The following is a 19,361-nucleotide window of genomic DNA, read 5'->3' on the forward strand; positions in this document are numbered from 1 at the left end:
CTGATATGCAAATTAATTTTGAATAATGAATATCTAAAATTAAGCCCCTTTTTTTACCATTTTTGTATCTGCTTTTTAATATTAGGTTTATAACCAATGTGTTTCTTTCTTTTGTTATCTACTTGTTCGAAATAGTTTTTAACTCTATGCCAAATTTTAAAAATTAAAAGAAAACCGTTATTAAAAATTTGTTTTATTTCCGAATTTTTTCTAATAAAATCAAATGTGTGATATCAAGAGATCTGAAAGAGATACTAAAGGAACAGTTGAGAAAGCATGCTAATTTTTGAAAATAGAAAACTAAAAAGAAATTGTTATAAAATAGAGGATCAATTATGCCATATCTTCAACCATCATACTCTAACCGAGCACAGTGCCAAATCATACACACTGCCTAAGCAACTAGCAAGAATGTCTAGATATTCCAGAAAAGGATATAGATTCCCACTTCCTAAAAGGTGTTTATGCAGCATTGACAACCATACATAAAGATTGAAAATTATATACAAGGACGGCCTTTTTTTTTTCTTTTTTTTTGGAGAAAATGAAACATAATTTTTCATTGATAAAATGAAAAGAGCCTAATCCTCAAAGATACAATAACATTCAAGGGGATAGATAAGTTGTGAAAAAATAGAAGGAGATGAAAAACTATCGAGGTACAAAGTGGACAAGACACCAAAGGAAACACATAAAACCTTAAATGAAACCAAAACCCGATAGCACATAAGCTAAAAAACCAAAACCAAGGGAAGTCCAATAAGCAATTGAGGGAAATATAATATAACAATAACAACAACAATTTTATATGCATTCATTGTGAAATAATTTAGAATATGTATCCCAACGAAAAGCAATACGACAGTCCATAACTTCCACATGTAGGGAGGCGTTCAATTGAAGTTGAAAGTAAAATGCATCTTTTACAAAAGAGAAGTTCTAGGAAAATGCTTTCTAGCATACATTGAAGGAAAATGAGAGGTTTATCACTGACAAAAAAGAGGGAAGCTCCAAGAGCCCTTGGAATATTACAAAGTTAAAAGGGCTTGGTGTAATCTTATTATTCATGGTTAAAGCTTAGCAATGGAAAGATGATAAAATTTTGCGAGGATGCTTGTTTGGATTCGCCACTTATTTTCACAAGGAAATAGAAACTTTATCTTAAATATTCCAAGCTGATATTGTGAAAATATTACACATGAGAACATAAGAGGCTTAGTTGGACTCTGAACCATTTACAATTAAATTTCCATATCTCTATAACTTGGTGGAGTCTGAGATAAGGACTGGTTTTTTATCTTTGGGATGAGCATTAGTAGAGTTGGAACGCTGTTGATAGAAGATTTTGTTTTTATCCTTGGACAGCTTATCTTCATGGCTTTAACATTTCAGAAAAATAAAAAAATTATATAGGAGATTTTGTGTTTATCCCTTTTAGGGAGAACTAGAAGGGCTTTTTCTTTTAAAGTTATTTGAGGGTTTGACTAGAGTAGAGTCATAGAAATTTTAGGAGTACAGGTCGGCGTTCAAGTTAAAAGAGAGAGATTGGGTTTCATATTGGTTGGACCTCGGTGGTAAGGTCTTTTGAAATTACCAGCTAGGCTTTATCCTTATAGATTTTAATCATTTTTTGTAGTTCTTCAAACCTCTTTGAGGCTCCTTTTGTTGTTTTTTCTTTTCCTTATGACCTTGTATATTCATTCATTTTCACAACGAAACCCTAGTTTCTATACAAAGTAAATAATACATACAAATCCTTATAGAAACATGTATCCCCAATTTGTCTGGTTCCTACTTTTACGGAAACTGACCATCATGTACACAAACATTTCATGTTTTATCCACATTTTGAGCATGCTTCTCAGCCCTCAACTAAGAAAAGGATCCTGGCCTCCTTCTGCCACAGCTCAAGGGATGCAAGAACTCCACAGAACCAACTAAACAAAAATATTCTCACTTCCGACAGAATGCAAGCCAAAAATGACCTCAAAAGCTTTTACAGTGAACCCACCTACTAGGTGAAAGAAGGCCAAACCTAAATAAATCCAAGAAACTTTAAGGCTCTGTAGAGGAGCCGACGGCCAGTATAGGAGAGTATCATAAAATCTGTTGGAGAATGGCAGCAGAGAAAAGTGCAGCTTAACTCTTCCAGTTTTCCATCTAAGGTACACATCACGACAAGGAAAAAAGGCCAAGCAAGAGTTCCTTTCTGCATGATACCATGGGTATTCACACTCTCGTACTGAGCTCCAAAAGGAAGAGATTTTTTTCTTGAGAAACTATGGTGCCAAGTTTCATTGTACAACTCCATGAAGAGGGAGCTAAATAAAGGACACTTGACACCTTTGAGCAGAAAGTCAATCAGCAAGCTGTGATGCAAGGAGAAGAGAAGGAAACCCTTTCCTAAATCTAATTTTCCAGAAAAGCATTATGAAGTCAAGGTCCCATAATATAATAGAGTGATGGAATTCCAAGATTCTCTTCTAGCTTTCAGGTGGAGATGCATGTCGCTATTTTACTTTCTTTTTTAAAAAATGAAAGAAGTTCACTGCTATAACAACTTAGACACTAGCATTCGGTAATAGAGATAGATAACAAGACTTTTCTAGAAGATATGTGAGCCAGGATAAAAGTGGAGGAATGTAGCTCTTTCCCACTTTAATCCAAGTATTTATTGATCTTTCCTATTAATTTGCTAATCGCTAGCTGGACAAAAAATTTCGGTAATCTTTCCATGTTTGTATACAGGTTTTAGTTCTAGTCCTTCCCTTCATCTGTATATGTATTTCAATACAGTAGTCCACATTATGTTATAATTTAAATACAAAAAACCACACGCCAACATAACATCAACCTTTTCTTAAAAGAGAGAACAAGCAAAAACTATTTCCTAGCATACCTCCAAATGTAGCTCCAGCACTCGAGCACAATAATAGGGCGGGCACCTGTCAACAAAGAGATAAATGTGGAAGTCACATAAATGGTAAATGGAACAAAACTCAGAAGAATCAAGTAAGAAACTCCAATGACATTTGCAACAATACTAAATGGATTGCATAGTTTAATATCAGCACAAAACAAAGAAAGATCACAATTAAAGGCATTACCCCAATTACAAAAGGAAGCCACTTTGGTCCCTTCACATAACTCTGGAGGTGTGGGATCCCTGTAATCAGAGAAAATTATGAGTAATTGTGTAAACTAAAAGAAATATTATTGAGAGTCTAATAGGATTACCTGTATTATAGGCATGAACTGCACTCAGCAACCCACCAAGACCGGATCCTGCCTGTTTCAAGGCAGTACAATAATAATTAAGAGGCATGGAAACCAAAATAATTATGACAAAACATCCAAACGTTAAATTTTGCAAAGGTAACAAATTGTAAAAAGGAGAACCTCAGCTCAAGGAATAAACCGAAGAAGAAGAATTCCCCAGAATCATACATTACTTGCAATCTCAAGGAACTCCTCATTCGGATAAACTCAAAAGTAAAAGCAAAAAAACCATGAAACTACTGTGGAGTTTGAAACCAAGGCCCCGTTTTGATAACTATTGGATTTTTGGGTTTTGGGTTTTGAAAATTAACCTGGTTTTCTTGCAACTTCCTTTCCATAGTTTTCATTTTTCGAATTTAAACATTTAAATTCTAAGCCTACCAACAACTAAAACAAGTTTTAAAAACTACTCTTTTTTTTAGTTTTCAAAACTTGGCATGGTTTTAAAAACACTTCTAAGAAGTAGATAACAACCAAATAAGCTTAACTTTCAAAAATTAAAAATCAAAAACCACAAACCAAAAACCAAAAGGTTATCAAATAGTACCTAATACAAATAAAGATTTTTCCAAAAGAAAACCCCGAACTCCATTCCTACAATTTTTTACGTCCCTTGAAAACCATGAATTGAGTTAGATAGAATACTCCAGTTGCTAATAGCAAGAATTGAATTGAATTAAATTCCTAAATCATCGATCAACAAACGTTCACGAACTACTCTACACCAAACCAATTAAACAAACACAACATAGAGTTCAATTTTATCACTACACGACCAAAAAACATAGAAGCACCCATTAAATTATCTGTTCTCAAACCAAACAAAATAAAAAATCGGAACGATGGCAACTCACCACAGCAGTAACATCGTGGAGAACAGGATTGACGGCCCATTCACTTTTATCCTGAATCAAAACACAGTAAAACTCAAGCATGAATCCCAAAACTAAGAAGAGTAAGTAGTAGAAGGTGATTAATAGAAGAAGAAGAAGAAGAAGAAGAAGAGAGAAATACAGGGTCGGGTTTAAGAAGAGAAAAACAGCGAGGGCAACGAGGCGATCCGAGCCCAGGATTCATAGTGGGTTCATGGTACAGATTGCCACTTCTTAGCCTCTGTTCGTAAACTTCTCTAGTACCCATGTCTGGACTCAAGCTCGCTCCGAAGATCTTTGATCGGCAACGAATTCGCGGGTTCCGTCTTCAGTTTACAGTTCTGACGAGAAACGGGAGGTTGAGTTAAAAGCCAACGATGACGGAAGAACCGGGGGTATAATTGACAATTCAATTTCATAGGGTTTTTAACCTAAAACAAAAGGTTAAATCACAAAATTTGGTCCATTGGCTCTTCCACAAATAAATATTCTTATTTTTCTAAAATAAATTACTTTTTAAATTAAATAATTGAAAACGTCTTCTACATACATTCTTAATCTTTTAACTCTTAGGATACTCCGACTCACCAACATGAGTTGAATTGATATAGATGTGTATATAGTTTGGGTTGGGTTATAGAATTTTTCTTTTTTGAACCAACTTGAATTGCCATCAACGTCGAGTATATTCAAGTTATCATTATATTTTATTAATTTTAAAATATTTAAATTTACCGATTAATAATTAAAAATTGAAAATTTTATAAACATTGAAATCAAACATACATAATATCTATTTTTAAAAAAATATTAAAAAAAAATTGGTTATCAGTTACGAGTAAATTTTTTTTTTAAATAATATACAACGTTGGATCAACTCGAAAAACAATATTCACTGTGAAACTCAACCCAACTCAATTCATACGTTTTTTATTTCTTAAATCATATAGTATATTTTTTACATTTTTAGAAAAGTTCTCAAATTCAGAAAGTAAAGATAAATTTTTGAAAAAAATATAATCTTAACATAATTTGACTTGTTAACCCAATAGATTGAAGATCTATAGTTCTAATATTTAATTTATAGATCTCTGAAGTTATTTAAAATATATTAACTCCATGACAAATTTTTAATTCAAACGTTAACCTTGTATTATTAAATGTTTGTTATAAACTATTGGAATCCCTCCAAGTCTTCATCACTTAAGGAAGAAATTGGAGATTTTAATTTCAAACTTTTTTATATTCTTCACACCCCAATAAATGTCGTTTTTTTAGTTTGAATCTAACCCGAAGAGGTTCGAAAAAATATATATTTTTTCAAATTTTTCTACAAAATTGGAATTAATGTTATATGCAAACGTTTAATTATGTTTTAACTTTCCGTCAAGAGTTTAGCTCAATTATCATCTGTATGGATTGAGGATAAAGAAATTTTGTATTCAAATGCTCCAACCGATTTGTATTTAAAAAGATTATGTTCCAACTTTATCATTTGAACCCAACATTGTTGTATTGTCGTTGATAAATAGCTGAGTAAACACTAAGTACTTGAAAGCATCTTAGATATGTATAATTTACATCTAATTCTACTCAATTGGTTAATATGCAATCTAAGAAGGATTAATAAATTTTTTCTTTAATGCCTTTCATAATTGCAAATGATGAAAATTTTGATGGAAAATAAAACCTAAATTTCAAAATTTAAGCATAAAATTGTGTTTAATAGTTCGCACGTAGTGGTTGGGAAAAGTGGCATAAGATTTTTTTTTATTGTACAACTCTATTTTATTTATTATTTAAAACGTGACAAATAAATATATCTTAGCTTTAAATCACGTGTTTTTATTTATTCCTTAAATTTCAAAATGAGCTATGTATTATATTACACCTCAATATTTTCATCAATATTTTTATTTTTTACGAGTTTAATATTGACATAAAAGATGAGTCAATATTCCATCGTATCATAGAAAAAAATCAATAAAACATACAAAATAATTTATAAAACATCACTTGGTATATATATTATATAAACCTAACATGTTAATTTGTTTAAAAAATTTAGGCCTTTTTTGTAACCATTTAAAAAAAAAAAAAAAAAAAAACTCTACCTCTAAATTCTTTAATTTTTTGTAATTTCTACTCAAAGTTAAAATTTGAAAACTAATTAAAAAAAATAGTAGCTTTGAAATTTGGTGAAAAAATCTAACACTCTTAATGTGTGCTTTCTCATGTCAATGAAATTTAATTTCGAGTCATTCTTTTTGTTGTTTTCCTTTAGAAGTCCAACAACGAAGGTCCAATCCACCAACGCCATTACCTTTTACTTTTCTTCTCCCCATTTATATCAAAAACAATCCATAATTAATGGAAATCCACCGCTTAAAATTACTTTAAATTCCTCCACTACCATTTCCCCACTTCCTTCCATGGCTCCGATTCTCATCCCCAAGCCCTCCACCGCCGTCCCCGCTGCCATTTTTTTCTCTCTCTTCCTCACCTCCCTCCTCGCCGCATCGGACACCGTTCTGTCACCAGAAAAGCTCGGCATCCGGCGGCGGGAGAAGCTGAGTCATCTCCACTTTTACTTCCACGACATCGTCAGCGGCCGGGACCCCACGGCGGTGTTTGTCGTCCCACCGCCGTCCAATGCCTCACGGACTCTGTTCGGCGCGGTGGTGATGACGGATGATCCGCTGACTGAACGACCGGAAATTGGGTCGAAGTTGCTGGGAAAAGCTCAAGGATTTTACACGGGGGCGTCGCAAACGGAATTTGGGTTCTTGATGGTAATGAATTTTGCGTTTGTAGAAGGGAAATATAATGGGAGTTACTTGAGCATCTTGGGGAGGAATACGGTTATGTCCGCCGTGAGAGAGATGCCGGTGGTCGGCGGCGGTGGGCTTTTCCGATTTGCTCGCGGGTATGCTCTGGCGAAGACTCATGCCGTGAATTTCAGCTCCGGCGATGCCGTTGTGGAGTATAATGTCTATGTCTTTCACTACTAAACAAAACGTATTTGGGAATTTTTCTTTCTTCCTCTCTTTTTCTTTTTTAAAGTTTATGTAGCGACCATATATGAAAGTGAACCTTAGGTTTAAATTCAAAATATTATGTGGGGTGGTTCACAAAATTTAAATTAAATAGTAGATTTAAATTTCTATGTTGGTATCTCGTCTTTAGTCTATTTCAGTCTTTTTATTCTTTTTTTTATTTTGGAAAACTAAATCGTACTTCAAACATTATAAGTGCCTTTTAACAATCACCCAAGAACCACACTTGGTATTATGTAGAAACCAAGGCGCACCATACATCACTAATTAGTGTGCGTCATTTGATTTGTTAAGTTAAATTTGATAATTGATTTCAAAATGAACCTAATTTATAAACCATAAATAAAACAATTTTAAATTTCCATATACATATTAAGGTTCTCTCAATTATATTAATTAAGAACATCTGTTCTATACAATAATAAATGGCGTAACATTTTACAAAATAATAAAATCTACATGTTAAGCGTTATAATGGTCAAAGTAAGCTTATTAACATGAATCGCCGAAAGTTACCAACCTCTTTAATATTCCTTTTTTCACTAAAAATCCGTGGTTTAATTTTCTATAGCCAAGCAAACTCCAAACTAAATAATTGAACACCAATTTTGTTAACTTTTTATTCACCAATAACAATTTTTGGAAACATAAACCAAACAACGAGCAACCAAATTACAATTGATTGACATCAAATAAATTCCAAACAAATTTCAGTGATAAAATAACTAATGTTTATAAACATTTAATTTAGACTCTAATCTACCCTAATTCCACCTCTTAACATTCTCTGTCATGAGGAATATCGAAGTGTAGGCAAGTTTCAAACTCAAAACTAGTTTTTAAAACTCGTTTTAGGTATTGAAATTGAAAGATGATTGGTCAGCTTAAGAAATATGGATCTATGAAAACAACGGGATCAAGAACATCACGCAACAAAATTTACTTTGAATAAGCTAAAACTACACTGTTTTATGCTAATGGCCAAAACCAGAAACTAAGAAACAATTCAATTCCATAAGTTTGGTATCCAAAATTTAGAAGCATAATGAGAAAATTGTACTATTCAAGCAGTTCAAAGATCAAACAAAAAAAAGACTGACGAAACAAGGCAAAAGTTCAAAGAGGAGAAAATTCTAATAGCCGCCCTTGAGATCATTAACCACATCGTATGGAATGGGAGTCACAGTCTCCATTAAAGCACCTTCAACCATGAACCCTGGTTTGGGGCCTTCCGGTTGCCTCTTGGTGCAAATGACTACACCTTTGGCCTTGGCTTCGGCCTTCAGCTCGTCATTCTTCACCTTCCTCAAACGGAATTCCTCGGTGCATCGAGAAGGCTGCACGTGCTCGACTCGGACATGAATTCTCTTCTTAATAATTCTGTTCCCCACCTGCAAAATCCATTGAAGAACATCAGAAGTGAGTCTAATTTGATTGGATCACAACATTATTCAGCTACCTGGATAATCATAAAAGTGAACATATATATAATCCTAAACTTTACAGTCGAACACAACCAAATCATTTGATGAACACCATCGTTAAGTAGAAACCACTCAAAAAATTTCTCCCCCAAGCACATGAAACACCCTTATTGTTTACAAACATGTATACCATGCTATCAACCTCAAGTAAGATCAATCAGCAAAAAATACCATATTTTTATATAAAGCCTTAACATTCATCTATTAACAGCTACACAATTTCAGAAACAAGCATCGAACGAGTTGCTACACAAATGAACGAATACCCATCTAACTAACAGCAACCAGAGGGTTTAATAAGAAAAACCGAGTCCAAACTAATTAAGATTCTACAAAAACCAAACGCAACCTATTACCCTAAATCACCATATTCACATACATTCTAAAAAACAGAACAGATCTTACAAAAGAATCAGCAAAAAAAGGCAACGAACCTGCTTGTTGATCTCGACACCGATGGCGCGCTTTGTAACATTCCATACGCGACCTGTGCGACCATGGTAAAATTTATGAGGCATACCCTTGTGGACGGCGCCGTTCACCTTGATATCGACATAATCGCCAATTTTGTATGTCCTCAAGTAGGTAGTCAAAGCAATATAACCCTTCTTCCTGAAAGGCCTGGCGAAGAGGTCTCTGGTACGAGATCGAAGTCCATGGCCGGCCGGCATGATTGGAGCAGGATGAAGCTTTCTCTCACACTCTCTCACAAAATGGAAGAAACCCTAGGTATTGGGGATTTATATAGTGACAACACTAGGGTTTTTGAGTATTGCTTCCTTTAATGGGCCGGCCAAATTAAAGTGGGCTGTGTGGTGAGAAGTGGATCAGAGTACCAAAAAGAAAGCCCATAGTTTCAGTGAAAGAAAAAGTGTAATTAGGAATAATTATCAAGTATATACCATTCTTATAAACTTATTTATTTTAAATATAATTGCTACATTTGTAATCATATTAGTTCTTCCATGTAAAAATAAAAATGGTCAAACAATTTATGTTCATTTAGTCCATTTTAATATGGTGTAGAGTTTAGTTTTAATTAGAGTACAAGAGTGTATTTGGAATACACTTTTAAGTATTTGATTTAAAAATTAAATCATTTTGAACAAAAGATTAGAATGCTTGTCAACCACTCGAGATAGTTTTTTATATATTTTTTAAAAAAATTGTATTAAAATAGTTTAAATAAAAACAAGTTTTTTAAAAAATACCTTTTCCTTCCAATTTGGAATGTTGAATTTTATCATTGAATTGTAACTTTAGTTTTTATTTGATCCCTTTGTCTCGATATTTTACACTCTATTTGACTTTGACTTTCATTTAAGAAATTGAAAACAACAACAATGTGAATTAGTTTTATTTAATTTTAATAGTAGGAAAATAGCAAACACTATTTTAACTATAATTCATTTAAATTCTTTGACAATTGACATAAAGGTGAGTATTTAGCTGCTTTTTTGTTAATTGATAAAAAAAAAAAGGAGTATTAGTGAAAAATGGAGAGTATAAGTGTAAATTTAGAGAATACGGGTCAAATTACATCTAGAGATATATGGATCAAATGAAAATTAAACTCGTAAATTATAGTAAAAATGTGTTGAATGAGCAAAAAATTGCACAACCCAGTGATCAACGTGTTTTCATGGTTGATTTACATTCAATTAAAAATCAAAATTTAGGCCTAATTCAATATCGACCAAACTCAAACATCTATCTTGGTCAAAGGGTTAGGTTCATAGATCAGCTAAGTTTGAAACCACATGATTCTATGAAAAATCTATAAATGTAGGAGTTACTGATGATCTTGAAGTTAGAGTAATGTATTAAAGCGTAAACTCCACATAAACTTGATTTTAACTTCAGGAAATATGGTTTTTGATGTGAACAAAATTTAACGTTTTAAAACTTACGAATAAAATAGAATATAAACTTCAAACCTACAAGCCAAAATAGTAATTAAATAACAATTTATTTCGTATAAACAACATCATTTAGTTTATCTAGCCAATATAACTTAGTATTTAATATTAATACTTGGTATCGTGTTAGATGCAATTCAATGTTAAGTTGGTCTTTAGACTAGACTCAAAGTCCACCTGGATAAGATCAAAGTATCAGACCTATGTATGAGGAAGGTTCCACTATTTTCAATGAATTTTAAGAGGACGAAACTATCATATGCAATTAAATTTGTAGTCGATATCACTACCTCAATCTTGCTAATAATAGTAGACATGGACGTGAACTCATCAAACGTCAGTCACATGCTTTTGCTGGAGATGAGGAACTCAAATCTTCTTATTCACTCTCCATAATTTGCTTAACCTAATCCATATGCAGCACTTGACCTTAAAAAGAAGGTAGAGATGAAATAACATTTTCTCATCCTGGATAGTAAACTACATCGATTTAAAAATATTGTTGTATTCGTAACAAACGTGGTTAAAGTTCAAATCATCATTGGTATAAACTCTCACAACAAATCTGAATGTACATGAGTTTCTATCCTTTGTTTATTTGATAATTATATAACCATTTATAAAAGTAATGATTAATGACTAAATATTATAGTTTATGTACAAACAAACTCTCCTACATTCAGTTATCTATCAAATCACTTTGGAATCAAATTATTGTTGATTTGGTATATATCGGACAACTTTCACAAACGTGACAATGATATTAATTAAATATCTCAAAAGTTTTAATGGTTTTGCATGTAGGTAGGGGACATTTAATAGTAGGCAAGTTCATGTCCCATGCCTTTTGATATACGTGGTGGGGTGAGAAATATTTTTCCTATCAATGTCTTCCTCTAATGTTTTGGGTGTGTGAGGGATTTCTATAGCAATATAATTTTGGAAAAAAGGAATTATTATCAATAATTAATATATATATATATATATCGTAAATCTTTAGCTTCCCTTTCTACAAAAATTCACAAATTTGCTTATTCAAAACTTTATATCGAAGATGTTGTAGTTATATTAGTTTTGTATGCGTATGTATGTATTATATATATGTATATTACATGCATTTCTAATATGTATTAAAATCAAAATTGGTTAGAAGGGTAAAATCAAATATTCCAAATGAGAAATCAAAACATATTTAAGAAATACACATGAATACAATCTTTGTTTTCAAAATCCCATAAAAATAAGTATGAATATGACTTTGAAATAAACAAACAATTTTTCATTTTAAGAAAGAACGTAAAATCTAACACTATGGGATCAAAAGTAAAGTTTGAAACCAAGAAAGCAAGACACTTGAATAAGGTTTGAACCATATATGGTTAATTATATTAGGGTGTACACAAGTTGAGTTGGGAGAAATTTTTGGATTCAAGTTGGACTATCAAAATGGCCCTAACAAATTTGTCAAGTTGTTTGTCTTTTTTTTCTTTTTATTAACTTAAAATCCTTAAATTTGTTTACAACACGTAGTAATAACTAAAATTTTGCAATAGATATTTTCAAACTTAAAAAGATATCATAAAAATAATAATATAAATTCAAATTGTGTTGAATTGATCCAAACTTTTAAACTTTAAATTCAAATCCAATTGAAAAAAAATATAAAAAAAATTAATTTATATGAATTTGAAAATTAAGGAAGAAACTTTTTATTAGTCACAAAGTAGTCTAAAAGAAAGGGAAATAGGAATTAGCATAATACCCAAAACGTCACATAATAATATATGATATGATATAGCAAAGAAATGATAAATAGGATAGAAAGAAAGAAGGAAGAAGAAGAAGAAGAAGAAGAAGAAGAAGAAGAAGAAGTCGTAGTATATAAACCCCCTAACAATCCCTCCCTTTCCCCACTCCCCAGCTCTCTCTTCTCTCTCAAAAAAAGGCATTAAAATCGCAACAAACACATCAACAAAAAATTTCAATTCCACTCTCACTTCTTCTTCCTCTTCTTCTCTAAAACCCTAATCATCCATCTCATTCTTCCTCCTTTTTCTCCAAATCATCTCTTCAAATTCCCGATTCCATTTCCATACTTCCTCCTCTCAAGATCCGCACCTCTTTCTTCCAATTCTTGATTTCCGGAGTCCTCCTCTTCTCGTTGAACTCTGGCGGTTTTCGTCTTCTTGTAAATGGCGGATCCGCCGGGAATCCGCTTTCTTGATGCCTTTTCTGGTTTTTGTGAAGCTGCGACTGTTTTCGGTTTTTCTTCTATGCCGCGTTGTGTCGATTGACGAGAGTAAAGTATGCTGAGCGTGGTACGCGTGCACCTGCCTTCTGATATTCCTATTGTAGGCTGCGAACTTACGCCCTACGTTCTCCATCGCCGCCCCGATAAGAATATCAGTACTGACGATGTATCTGAGTCGGCTCCTCTTGATGGTCAATTTCTGAGATACAGATGGTAAGTTCCTGGCGATCATTGCGGAATTTGAATTGGTTCTCTTCTCCGTTCGTGATATTCTTGTCTATTGGTTGTTTACTACTCTACAGTGTCTTGACTGTTGGTCGTTGTACCACAATTGGATATGTTTGGGGTTTAGTGGTTTCTTTTAACTTCGAACTTATTTTGGTGCTACTCTTTAGACAGCTTGTATCGAAATGACTATGTTTTTGACTTTTGTATGGTGAGATTAATTTCTAAACGCCATTTCTGCTGTTATCTCTTCTATATTCCTACAATTAGGAAAAATGGCCATGATTACGATTTATGAATGTAGCAAATAATATGAATGAAATTGTCAGCTTGACATATAAAGATGCCAATGGTTGTATTCTACTCCGTCGGTATTTTTATACATGTCCAAAGGCGTTGCTGCCCTTTTATTATTTGTTTTTTAGTCGTTTGGAAAGCTGGTGAAGAGGGCGTGTGGCAGATAGAGAATTTAACTCTCTTCTCAGTTGGTTATGAGTAAATCTGGGCCATCATGCTGGGTTGAATACCATCTTAACTACTCAGGAGGCATTGAGTAGGTTATTGTAGTCTGGGGTTATTATAATTTATGAGTTATAATAGATGTGTTTGGGGGTGCAAACACTCTATCAAAGAGGAGGAAGAGGATAAGTAGAAATTGTAAATACTGTAGAAAGTAGTAAATACTATAGCAAAAAGAGTTTCAAAATAATATTTATGATACTTTGTAGGTTATAATTAGTTATAAACGTCATTGTTATTTTTGGAGCCCCAAACATGGGGTGAGTTATAATAACCCACTCCAACTTCGACTTCAAGTTGGTGGTCCAAACACCCTCGAGTGTAGTTTCAATTCTTATCTATTTTAAAAAGTCAAAATTAAAACAAAAGCGTAAAATTTAAGGCACATAAATCAATCTTTTTCCATCAGAAATTTGCTGAACTTTTGTCCATATATGGATGAAATTCCCGCATAGAAAGTATTTCTCTTAGTTTGATGGATAAAAAAGAGTTTTCAGGGAAGGGAAGGTAGAGGGAACAATCTAGGTCTGGAGGGACAGGAGGCTTCGGTTATGTAGAGTTTCCTTGCTTTGAGGAGGCCTTGAAGCTGAAATATAGCAGTTTCTTTTTCATGCTGGAGTCTTGTGGATTTTAGAAAGAAATTATAAAAAAGCACATGCTAACATCAATACTTAAATGAAGAATTGATTGGATCGGAAGAGACTACAAGTTCACATGTTGGGCTGTGCAGTGGATTTGTAAATGAATAATTGTAAAAAAGAAGATGATTCTGGATAGATATATGAATCCCATTTTCCTTTCCTCAAAACAATATTGTTTTCTTCTTCCTCTTCTTCTATGTTTTCCCATACGAAGGTGAGCTCGAGAGATTTGAACCTAGGACGGACTAAAACCTTAAAACCAATGTGTTTTTGTCAATAATGCTCTTAGTAGCCTGCATATGTTCTCTTGTAGGGATCGATGTTGCACAATATTATTTTTAAGGCAAAAGTGCAAAACACAGAAAAGTGATGTTTTTTAGGAAGTACAAATTAAAAAAAACAGAACTATAGTATATGAATGAACTATGACTGATGAGATAATGAGGAATTAAAGAAATGGTTACTTGAAAATGAAGGTTTTTTTCTCAACATCACTCTTGTGTGTGTGTATTTATTCTGATGTGTGTGCCTCTTTAGGCCAAAATGCGCTGCAAGTTAGGTGTACTGACTACACCCTACAGATTTTTAGGCATGCTCTTTAAATTGCTGGTGGTTATGATTTAATTAGGCTATTGAAATTTGTTCAGTATTTTGTTGGGGATTTCTATTTTGAAGGCTCTCTTCTAATTTTGATGATTGCGACATTTCTCATTCTGGAATAAACTATTTTATGATGGTTTACACCAACCTTTTAAGTTATTTCAAATCAGGATCCCATTTCATGTGAAATTGCAAGATGTATTTCTGGATTGTGTATGGATTTATTGCCCTCTAAATTTCTAATGTTTTCTACATCTTGATGAAAATTGATGATGAATTGGATTGTTGATAAAATCCTAGAGCTGCAAAGGCAGAAGGTGGCCCTTAAATGTTATACCACTTGGGCCCTTTTTTAGTAATATTTTTTTGTCCCTCAATAGGAAATAGTTTCATTGATGGAGCTCATTTTGTCAATCTAATAGTTTAGCTTTTCTTCAAGATCTATTTTTCTCTCTGCATAAGAATTAGGAATTTTTATGGTCTGTGACATCTATCATTTTGTTGAAATGATGCTCTGCTGATGTTAAACTTTATACAATAAATTCTTTTCAGGTATCGCTTACAAAGTGATAAAAAAGTTGCTGTTTGTAGTGTACATCCTTCTGAGGCAGCCACTTTGCAATGTTTAGGTTGTGTTAAAGCCAAAATCCCTGCTTTTAAAAGTTATCACTGCACCACCAAATGCTTCTCAGATTCTTGGCAGCATCATCGTGTCCTACATGACCGTGCTGCAAGTGCTATGAATGAAAATGGTAATGAAGAGGAAGAGTTATTTGGACGTTATAATAATAACAATAACAACAATTCTGCAGCCGTTACACAAAAGACAGGCGTGGAAACTTGGTTAGAAGTAGGACGATATAAGAGTTACACACCAACTGCTGAAGATATTGGCCAGGTCCTCAAGTTTGAATGTGCTGTTGTGGATGTGGAAACGATGTTACCTGTGGCATCTCCACTTACTGTATTAACTTCTCGTGTCATTCCAGCTCCATCCCCTAGTCCACGTCGAGTAATACCTGTTAATGGGGTAGATGTGATGGGAAAGCTGGATTTGGATGGTCGAGTATCATCTTCAGGAACGTTTACTGTGCTTTCCTACAATATTTTGGCTGATGTATATGCCACAAATGAAGCGTTCAGTTATTGCCCTTCATGGGCCCTTTCATGGCCATATCGCCGGCAAAATCTGCTTCGGGAAATAGTTGGTTATCGTGCAGATATAATTTGTCTTCAGGAGGTAAATATTACTGTCTTCATGTCCGTGAATAAATAAAATTTTGGCTACCATAGCATCAGTGGCATGTTGGGATTCTAGAAGTTTGCTTTGTTGACATTGCAATTCATGTTCTCTAAGCATTTTTAAATTTTTTTTATTATAAGCATTTTATTTATTCAGAAAATTTTGTGGGCTTTATCTTTTTGTGCTATATTTTTCTTTATATTTTTAATGAAAGTTTAGTTCAAAAAAATCAGAAAGATGACAATCAAGCTTATTTCTCATTCAACATTATAGGATGTCTAGTACCCAAAATACTGAGATTTGTAAAAGATGGGTCCAAGGAAACTATAAAAGAGCAAAGTTCTAGTTTTTTTTTTCTTTAGGTCGGGGGGTTGGGGTGGGGATAAAACCTATCTAGTTTTTCTTGTTTATTCTTTTGGAAGTGGTTACCTTTGTTAATTCACAAGATCGAATGTGACAACTGACACCATTCTGAAAAATTTGATAACTTTTTAATGTTGATATTATTATTATTATTTATTTTTATTTTCTGGTCAACTATTGAATGTTTGAACTATGCATTGTTCATCGTCTGTAAACAGGTTCAGAGCGATCACTTTGTGGAATTTTTTGCTCCTGAACTTGACAAACATGGTTATCAGGCACTTTATAAGAGAAAAACCAACGAGGTTTATTTCACGCTTGCCGATTGCAGTACACTCCTTATATACAAATAGATTTGAGGTCTATCTGTTTTCTCATCCACTGTATTTGTCTTTCGTCAGGTCTACAATGGGAATATTCAAACTATTGATGGCTGTGCAACATTTTTCCGTAGAGATAGATTTGCACATGTCAAAAAATATGAGGTTAAGAAGTGTTTGAGAAAGTGTTTTTCTTTAAAACGTGATATTGCTGCATCCTAACTGTTCTCTGGCATGTTTGCAGGTTGAGTTCAACAAAGCTGCACAATCTTTAACTGATCCAGCGACTATTCTAACTGCTCAAAAGAGAAATGCTTTAAACAGATTAATCAAGGTGATTTTCTTGTGCTTCTTTCCCCACTAGTCCAGGCATTTTGATTGCACAGGGTGTTGTGAACTAATACATTATTTGTTACTGCACCGGTTGTTAGGATGATGTTGCACTTATCGTAGTTCTTGAATCAAAATTCAGCACACCAACGGTTGACAATCCAGGAAAGAGGCAGCTTGTTTGTGTGGTAAAAATTCTTGATTTCTTATCTATTTGGCAATGTCTATGGTTTGCTTTTGTTGCTTTATAATATAATTGCTAGTTAATAATTTGATGAGGCTCCTTAATTTTCTATTATTATTTAAGCCTATTTTCTCCCCAGAGGTTCTCTTGTAGACAATACGTGGGTTTTGACTGTCCTTAGACACTTGTGTTCTGTTAATTTCAATCTTGCTGTTTGATATGCTTTTCTACTAACATTTGGCTTTTTTGGTTTCTTGTGTAATTTTCTGGCCTTTCTTCGGGGGAGCCAAGCTTGCAATTTCCCATCTCTTCTCCCATGCTTATATATTTTATTATTAACTTCCTATCAGGCTAATACGCATATTAATGGGAACCAAGATTTAAAAGATGTCAAGCTCTGGCAGGTAAATTTATTTATATTGTATACGTTATCATGTTTTCCTTCGGTTTTTCCCCCCTTGAATATGAATCTAAGTCTTGTTTAACATTCTGGAAACTAGGTGCATACTCTATTGAAAGGTCTGGAGAAAATAGCCGTGAGTGCAGATATTCCAATGTTGGTCTGTGGGGATTTTAATTCTGTCCCTGGAAGGTTTGTTTTCTGACAAATAGGATCATACAATGATCTGTACAATTATTATCATTATTTATTTGGGATAAAAGGCAAAAAAAAAAAAAAAAAAAAGGGATATGTTCAACTAATTGTCTTAGTCATTGAACTTTGTTGCAGTGCTCCACATCATCTTCTTGCTAGGGGGAAGGTAGAACCAACACATCCAGATTTAGCTGTAGATCCTCTTAATCTATGTCAACCACATAGCAAATTGTCACATCAGCTACCTCTGGTAATTCTTCTTTCAACATTGTCAATGTATCTAAACCAGCACTGAAGTTATCTTCCCTGTTTTATAACGAAACAATGATTTCTCCACAGGTTAGTGCTTACTCATCCTTCGCAATAAAGGGCGTTGGCATCGGTTTAGATAAGCAGAGGAAAAGACTGGATCCTACAACAAATGAACCCTTATTTACAAATTGTACTAGAGATTTTATCGGAACTCTGGACTACATTTTCTACACAGGTACAATACTCACCCTTCCGGCTGCTGTTCATTTTATCAAACTGGGATATTCTTTTTTTTTTTTTCTTTTTTTTTCTCATTTGTAAATATTTATTTTTGGTTTCTTCACCAGCGGACACTTTAACAGTGGAGTCTTTGTTAGAGCTGTTGGATGAGGAAAGCTTGAGGAAAGATACAGCCCTTCCATCTCCAGTGTGGTCCTCCGATCATATAGCACTTCTTGCCGAGTTCCGGTGCAAATCTCGGCCTAGACGTTAACCAAAATAGTGCAGGTAACTAACTCCCTTTTTTTCTTTTTTTTTTTTAAATAAGAATTTATTTATCTATTATGCATGATTTGGTTGCATGAAAAGTCGAATTAATTGTGTTGTGTGTGTAGTTGTTCTTCAGGTGTGTGTGTGTGGAAGAAAAGCACGAAAGCCAGCAGCAAAGAAAGGGAAGGAAAAAGGGATGGTAAAAAATCTATTAAGAAATGGTGTTTGGATCAAATTGTTATCTCCAAGCGGGTGAGAGAGAGAGAGAGAGAGAGATCGATCATTCCCTCACTATGATGAGATCTGCTTTTGTATTTCTGGTACCTTCCTTCTTCTCCATAGTAAAAGTTTTTTTAATCTTTCAATGCCTTAAAATTATATCCCATTGCTTCTCAATCACACACACCTCTTTTCTTTCTCTCTTTCTCTCTCAAAATCTATACCAATCTCATAAACTCGGCGCTAATCCACAAATCAATCTTTTGCTCCTCTCTCTCTCTAGTGATCTTTCTAAGAGAGAGATGGTGCCTTAACGGCTATATTCACTTTGCTATTTTCTTTCATTTTTAATCCTTTTTTTTTTTTTATAATTATTTTTTATGGTAAGGGTGGGAAATTGAAGGATCGTAGGGTTTAAGATGCACGCAGAGAATGAGTGGTGTGGTTAAGTTTGATCGATGACTTGACTGTTCAATTTAAGTATCCCGTTTGATTTACCGCTCATTGTTCTACTTTTAAA

General features: G+C 33.6%; 4 protein-coding genes across 7 annotated transcripts in view; 2 read left to right on the forward strand and 2 right to left on the reverse strand.

Moving 5' to 3' along the window:
• LOC103486742 (uncharacterized) overlaps positions 1-4,604 on the reverse strand; it is a 35,150-nt gene extending 30,546 nt beyond the window's left edge. The window contains exons 1-6 of one of the 3 annotated variants that reach the window (XM_051084062.1): positions 4,294-4,527; positions 4,134-4,184; positions 3,238-3,289; positions 3,108-3,166; positions 2,900-2,945; positions 1,725-2,343 (exon numbers count right to left, since the gene is read on the reverse strand). In XM_051084062.1, coding sequence (XP_050940019.1) covers positions 2,036-2,343; positions 2,900-2,945; positions 3,108-3,166; positions 3,238-3,289; positions 4,134-4,184; positions 4,294-4,419 — 642 coding nt within the window. In that variant the 5' untranslated portion in view covers positions 4,420-4,527 and the 3' untranslated portion in view covers positions 1,725-2,035. Of the gene's footprint in view, positions 1-1,724; positions 2,344-2,899; positions 2,946-3,107; positions 3,167-3,237; positions 3,290-4,133; positions 4,185-4,293 lie in introns of those variants that run through there. The other 2 variants (XM_051084063.1, XM_008444795.3) reach the window with 2 other exon arrangements.
• A 1,884-nt stretch (positions 4,605-6,488) lies between these two features.
• LOC103487157 (dirigent protein 22-like) lies at positions 6,489-7,328 on the forward strand. The gene has a single exon (XM_008445379.2). The coding sequence runs from the start codon at positions 6,584-6,586 to the stop codon at positions 7,160-7,162; it is 579 nt and encodes a 192-aa protein (XP_008443601.2). The 5' UTR covers positions 6,489-6,583; the 3' UTR covers positions 7,163-7,328.
• An 874-nt stretch (positions 7,329-8,202) lies between these two features.
• Positions 8,203-9,362, reverse strand: LOC127149094 (60S ribosomal protein L21-1). The gene is made up of 2 exons (XM_051084065.1): positions 9,126-9,362; positions 8,203-8,598 (listed from the first exon to the last, which is right to left on the reverse strand). Exons 1-2 carry the CDS (start codon positions 9,360-9,362, stop codon positions 8,341-8,343), a joined length of 495 nt encoding a protein of 164 aa, XP_050940022.1. The 3' UTR covers positions 8,203-8,340.
• Positions 9,363-12,422: 3,060 nt separating this feature from the next.
• LOC103486740 (carbon catabolite repressor protein 4 homolog 1-like) lies at positions 12,423-18,997 on the forward strand. 2 transcript variants are annotated; one of them, XM_008444790.3, is made up of 12 exons: positions 12,423-13,074; positions 15,399-16,086; positions 16,671-16,757; positions 16,854-16,937; positions 17,017-17,106; positions 17,204-17,290; positions 17,637-17,690; positions 17,787-17,878; positions 18,017-18,131; positions 18,221-18,368; positions 18,481-18,640; positions 18,748-18,997. In XM_008444790.3, the coding sequence occupies exons 1-11, from the start codon at positions 12,917-12,919 to the stop codon at positions 18,624-18,626; spliced, it is 1,749 nt and encodes a 582-aa protein (XP_008443012.2). In that variant the 5' UTR covers positions 12,423-12,916; the 3' UTR covers positions 18,627-18,640; positions 18,748-18,997. The 2 variants fall into 2 exon arrangements, with proteins under 2 accessions (XP_008443012.2, XP_050940026.1); XM_051084069.1 differs by having other exon boundaries at positions 12,433-13,074; positions 18,759-18,997.
• The last annotated feature ends 364 nt before the right edge of the window (positions 18,998-19,361 follow it).

The sequence above is a fragment of the Cucumis melo genome, chromosome 4 (assembly GCF_025177605.1).
Source record: "Cucumis melo cultivar AY chromosome 4, USDA_Cmelo_AY_1.0, whole genome shotgun sequence".
In the NCBI taxonomy this organism is placed as follows: domain Eukaryota; kingdom Viridiplantae; phylum Streptophyta; class Magnoliopsida; order Cucurbitales; family Cucurbitaceae; genus Cucumis; species Cucumis melo.